A 6,199-nucleotide genomic window follows, 5' to 3' on the forward strand; every position below is an offset into this window, starting at 1 on the left:
CCCTTTGGATAGGACAGTCTGAGTTTATCTTACTAAACTGATACTTTCTCCATAGTCTGTGGGAAAATTGAGAATGTCACTTCTCCGAAGACCCAAGGGGTGCGCTGGCCGTGGCAGGTGGCTGTCTACAGAAGGACCAGTGGGGTGCATGATGGCAGCCTGCACAAGGGAGAGTGGGTCCTGGTCTGCAGTGGTGCCCTGGTGAATGAGCGCACAGTGGTGGTGGCTGCTCACTGTGTTACTGACCTGGGGAAGGTCACCGTCATCAAGACAGTGGACCTCAAAGTTGTCTTGGGGAAATTCTACCGGGATGATGACCGGGATGAGAAGACCATTCAGAGCCTGCGGGTAAGAGGGCTACGACTTGGAAACTCAGGCTCTGGTTCAATAAACTCCAAGCATGGGAGAGCAGTGACTCTGCCAGCCCTGTCCCCTCAGCCTGTCAACAGCCAGTCAGCCCAGAGCCTGGCATGTAGCAGTGCCCAATATTTCATATTGACAGGTGCTAGGACAGGGACTCTATGAAGTCTGTGGAGTCTTCCCCCCCCCCTTTTAATTATTTAAAAAATAAGATAGAGACAAATATTGTTTATCATTCTGGTCACTGAAAGTTATTACCTAAGAATAAAATGCACATGAACTTTTTAGAGCAGTATATATCATAAATTGTAACAAATTAAAAATTAGAACAAGTATTTGTTTAATATTCTGCCTGAAACCCCTAGATTTGTTTAAGACTCTGCCTGAAACCCCTAGATTCATAAATGGTGTGATTTGTCACTGTACCCTCATAGCCTAGCACAGGGCCTGGATCAAAGTAGATGATCAACAAATATTTCTTGAATGAACAAAAAAAGTTCATTACTTGCTATGTTTGAGCCCTATCCCACGTAGGCTTTGAAGACATAGAGAGATTTTATCCCACATACTCCTATCCAATTTACAATATACTTCTCTCTTTTCCTGCCTCCCTCCCTCACGTCCATTTACTCACTCATTTGCCTTTCCTTCCTTCCTTCCTTCCTTCCTTCCTTCCTTCCTTCCTTCCTTCCTTCCATCCATTCATCCATCCATCCTTGAGCTCTCACAATGTGCTATTCACTGCAAATAGATACAGAAAGGAATAAAGCATGCTTTTTTTCTCTGAAGAGTCCACAGTCTGATGGGAGAGACAGACCAATACACAGTGGAACCTCCACAGTTGACCACCTCCCTACATTGAACACCTCCTTAAGGTGACCTAATTTTCATAGACCAGACAAGCACCACATGTACACATCGGTGCAGTAATCCTAGTTCCTTATGTTGACCACCTCTGTATGTTGACGACTTGTTACAAGGCCTTAGGTGGCCAACTTACAGAGGTTCTAATCAATGTGACAAAAGAAGAGCCACAAGGCCATGCACCCAGATGCAGTTGAAGTAATAGAACATACACACACAAAAAATAACAAGGTATCATAGCCGTGGGCTCTACAGGCCCTCACCAAAGAGAATGACCAGCAAGGATTGGGAAAATCAGGGAGGATTCTGTGGAAAAGTCTTATGGAACATTCCGGGTATAGCTCCATCTTGTTGGCTATACCAACATTATATAGCATATAACTGTTGTTATAGTCTTATAATGACAAGATATTATTTCATTGTATCTTGAAGGGAAATGAAATGTTTACAGTGAACCAGAGGTTGCAAACTGGTAGCCCGTAGGGGTTTATGCCTTGATGGTGCTGACATATTTTTTAAATCACATATTTGCCAATGTGTAAAAGTCAGAATGTTGTCCGTCTCTTGTATTTGTAGATTTCTGCTGTCATTCTGTATCCCAACTATGACCCCATCCTGCTCGACGCCGACATTGCCATCCTGAAGCTCCTGGACAAGGCCCGCATCAGCACCCGCGTCCAGCCCATCTGCCTTGCCGCCCCTCGGGACCTCAGCACTGCCTTCCAGGAGTCTCGCATCACTGTGGCTGGCTGGAACGTGCTGGCAGATGTGAGGAGTCCTGGATTCAAGAATGACACACTGCACTCAGGGGTGGTCAGTGTGGTGGACTCGCTGCTGTGCGAGGAGCAGCATGAGGACCACGGCGTCCCAGTGAGTGTCACTGACAACATGTTCTGTGCCACCCGGGATCCGACTGCCCCTTCCAACATCTGCACTGCAGATACAGGGGGAATCGCAGCTATGTCCTTTCCGGGACGAGGATCCCCAGAGCCACGCTGGCATCTGGTGGGGCTGGTCAGCTGGAGCTATGATAAAGCATGCAGCCACAGCCTCTCCACGGCCTTCACCAAGGTGCTGCCTTTTAAAGACTGGATTGAGAGAAACATGAAATAGGTCAGCCAGAGGTACATTGAGAATCTTTTCCAGGCAACCGTCTTGTATGTGTGTTGTTGCACGAGGCAGTCTGTGGACGTGGAGTATGATTTTGCCCATGAACTTGGCTGTGCCAGGAGTTTTTATTTCATGGATAAAACTCAGTAGCAGGTGAATAGAGAGCTCAGTGTTTGGTATGACACTGCCTTCCTGACTGCTTGGACAGCCATTTGGAAGATACCAGGACTTGCAGGAACTGGGTCTCTTCAAAGAAGACTATATGAATAGAATAGAAAACTCCCCATTCAACTGACCTGGTGGTCATTTCCACCTTTCTGTGACGTGAATGTCATGGTCAGTTCTGGTAGAGAGGGGCTTGACCCAGGGAGGTCTGGGCTTCATAAGGCCTTTGCCAAGGCTCCAGCCAAACCCAGTTCCAGACTGCCTGCAGGACAGCCCAGGGCTGGGGTGCTGTGCATGCTTTTGTGATATGTGGCCACAGTACAGTCTGGTCCCAATCTCCTGCACACATTTTAATAAAACAAGGGTTGCCTTCTGACCCACAAAACAAATGTTCTGTACTCTCACTCCCGCATGCTATTTATCTGAGCTACACAAATTTGTATCAGGGCAATGGCTTGTTTATAGCCCCTCAAAATAGAACCAACAGTTGTTAATTCCCAAGTAACAGGTATGACAGAGTTAGTGCCATCTCTTCGGTACCAACCTTTGGAGCTTGGCAGGTCAATTGCTGGGGGATGAGGGACCTTGGTGCCCTAAGCTAAGGTGCAAATGGAAGGAAGCACCAGGGCTAAGATGATTTCTAGGGTGACCCCTGGTTCTTATCTCCTAGATCCAGCACAGAGCTCTGCTTTGAACTTCTATCAATCTTCATGGCATGTTTTTCTAGCATCTGGATTAGAGTCACATACTTACTCACATTCAAATTAAACACACAAAGAAACCACAGCTTCCCTGTTTTCTATAACTTCCATGATTTTCCTCTTAAGCCCCAGCCCAGCTCCCACTGGACAGTGGAGGAAACAAAATGAATTCCGTCCAATCCAATCGTCAAGTGGTATTTCAGTGTCTCTCTGTTGGTGGCTTTCTGGTGTATCCTTTCTCTCCTTTTCTCTGCACCAGTTGTCTCTTCTCAAAGATGGAGCCATGGAGGCCCACATGCCTTGGGCCACCAGCACCCTAGGGAGGACGACTCCTGAGTGCCTTCCTTTTCCTGGGTGCTCTGCTGACATTTGCTGCTAGAGGCCGGAATGAGCAGACCTTGTGCTATGTTCTTTTCCCTGTTTTCCTGGGGCCCAGTGTTCCCTTCCTGCTGAGCTGGCTCCCCAGCTCTCAGGGACATACTGGTACTCCTGAAATCTCATGGTGACTCCTATTTGACCCTGGTTTGGGTCACTCAGCCTCACAGCTGCAGCAACGACTGTCTCTGGCAGCTGCCTCGCCAGACTCTCAGAGACCTGCTTTCCCTTCCCTAGGGCCTTGTGGGAACTTCTAGGTCTTTTTCTGCACAAGGAGCTCAGACTTGTTGCCCCACATCCCTGAAGATATCTGCCTTCCACAGACCCAAATATCACTTGCACCATTTCCTCAGTGGAGAACTCAAGGATTTTAGATCCAAGACCAGAGGACATACTTAACTCCCAGCCTCCCTTCCCATAGCTGGGGCTCCACGTAATCTCCTGAGCCAGAAGAGAATTTCTTCTGCTTTCTCTGTCTGTCAGGCTTCTTGGGGCTTTCCAGAAGTCACACCCTCTTTCTGTCATCCAATCGTCTGCCCCCATCCTCTTCAGCTAAGAGCAGTGGATCAGTTATCAATTGCTGAGTACAAACTCCCCAACACTTAGGGAAGATTTATTCTCTCACAGTTTTAGTGGAGTTGGAGACCAGCTTACTCTGAGCTGGCATTCAATTGCAACCCTGACTCAGGCTGGAAGATTTGATTCTACAGATATTTATCAAGTCTACAGATATTTATCAAGTCACTCAAAGGTTTATTCTTTATTTCTATTTTTAAGCTTAGAAAACTTGGATCTGGAAAGGTGTAATGGGAATTGGATCAAAGAGATATGAATTCAAACTCCTGTCCTTCAACTTATTTTCTGGATGACCTTGGGCAAGTAATTAGCCTCTCTACCTCAGCTTCATCATCTGTTAAATTGGCATGATAAAATCTTGGGACTGTATTGTGGTAGCTGTGATAATTAAGTGAGGTACCATGTAATGCAATGAACATAATATATAGTATCAGGGCTGGTGCCAGGGCCAGGGCTACCTGGCTGGCCACAGCTCTTCAAAGCCTCCACATGTGCCTCGGCAGGCAATTCACACATGGGTGCCCATTCACATACCCTCTGTCCCCAAACTCTGTCCTGGGCCATCATGTTCCCCTCTTTCTTGACACTCTCTTTACTACGTATTGTCATTTTCCCTTCTTGTGTCACCGCACAGATTTTATTCACACATACCTCATGCAGCTATGACTCTGCCCCCTCAGAAGCTGAATCTGGCCCCAAATCCTGGCATCACCACACCTCGGTGCTTGGTTAATAGCCCCATGGCCACTTGCCACCACTCCCAGACCTCCCTACTCCAGTGCTGCTCTTGTAGGCTATGAGTCCTTGATGGTACTCAGCTGAGACTCTAAGTCAGGACTTGAGAACCTGTCTGCCGGCCATGTCAGGGTGCTGTTGGAATATTGGCCATTTCTCTTTGTAACATGGCCCTTGCATCCTAGTGTAGGACCCCAAAGGTAAGAGGTTCTCATCTCTCAGCTGGAAATCTCAAGCAAATATCAGTCAGGGGCTTTTCAGAGAATCAGACTTTTAAAAGACATGTAGAATAAGGGGTTATAATGACCGCATAATGTTGTGGGCACTGGTGGAGAAGTCTGTGCGAGGCTGTTGTCTTTGCTCCTGATGTTGGACCTGAAGTCAACCAGGCTAGCAGGGGGGAAAGAAAGGTGAATGAGAAGTTGGTAGAAAGGAAACGCATGTTTGTCCTTCCTGCCCCCAGCCTCTGTGATGTGAGTGGCCAGCAGAAGTGGGTGACTTTTGCTTATAGCTGCACACTCACTAACCCAGGGATGTACAGGGAAGGGGACTCTGCAACATGGTTTCAGCTTCCCTAAGTTGGCAGGGAGCAATCCAAGTCATGGAGTATGAATGCTGGAAAAGCAGTTGCCAACTCTTCACTGGGGAGAGCCAGAGGAGCTCCCACTTCCTCCAGAATTGTTTGGTTCTAATTTCTTTTGTGCTGATTGTTTTGGGTTTTAAGTACACACATGTAGCCCTGACCTCTGCCATTCTATCAGCAAGACTTGGGAGCCTGGGAGTCGATCTGGCATTGCTAACTAGGAAATGATGTTCTCCTGTTCAAGATAAAAAATTTCACAGGAAGTCTATATGAGTCAGCGTCATTCTGTGACTGTGATGGACCAAGATACAAACAAGACAGCTTTGTATCTTGTGTAGTCATAGACACCAGCAAGACCATTATGCAAACCATGAAAATGCCAAATAGCCCCCTCTCCCGAGTGCTGCTGCTTTACCAAATGCAGCTTTAGTCTCTATTTAGTCTCCCTTCCCTCTAGGTTAGATTTATTAAGACAGCAAGTTGTAGGATTACTCCACTTCCTGACAGCATCCAGTCCAGAGCCAAGCCCCACTTCCTTGAACCCTCTCTAAAACACTGAACAGAAGCCCCAGTCTATAGGTTCTTTCTAACATACTCTCCATGAGCCACCCCACAGTCCCTGGGATGTGTGTTCCTGTTCATTGCAAAGAGCAACAAATCTAACTTGTTCAACTGCAGATGTGTTTCTGTATACATGTGCATAGCAGACAGTCCCTGACTTACAGTGTCT

At 47.1% G+C, this 6,199-nt stretch overlaps 1 protein-coding gene across 6 annotated transcripts in view; it reads left to right on the top strand.

Moving 5' to 3' along the window:
• PAMR1 (peptidase domain containing associated with muscle regeneration 1) overlaps positions 1-2,884 on the top strand; it is a 161,292-nt gene extending 158,408 nt beyond the window's left edge. For all 6 annotated transcript variants that reach the window (XM_053561150.1, XM_053561152.1, XM_053561156.1 and 3 more), the window contains 2 exons: positions 56-348; positions 1,801-2,884. In XM_053561150.1, coding sequence (XP_053417125.1) covers positions 56-348; positions 1,801-2,337 — 830 coding nt within the window. In that variant the 3' untranslated portion in view covers positions 2,338-2,884. The remainder of the gene's footprint in view (positions 1-55; positions 349-1,800) is intronic.
• Positions 2,885-6,199: the final 3,315 nt, after the last annotated feature.

Source organism: Nycticebus coucang, chromosome 14 (assembly GCF_027406575.1).
Source record: "Nycticebus coucang isolate mNycCou1 chromosome 14, mNycCou1.pri, whole genome shotgun sequence".
NCBI lineage: Eukaryota > Metazoa > Chordata > Mammalia > Primates > Lorisidae > Nycticebus > Nycticebus coucang.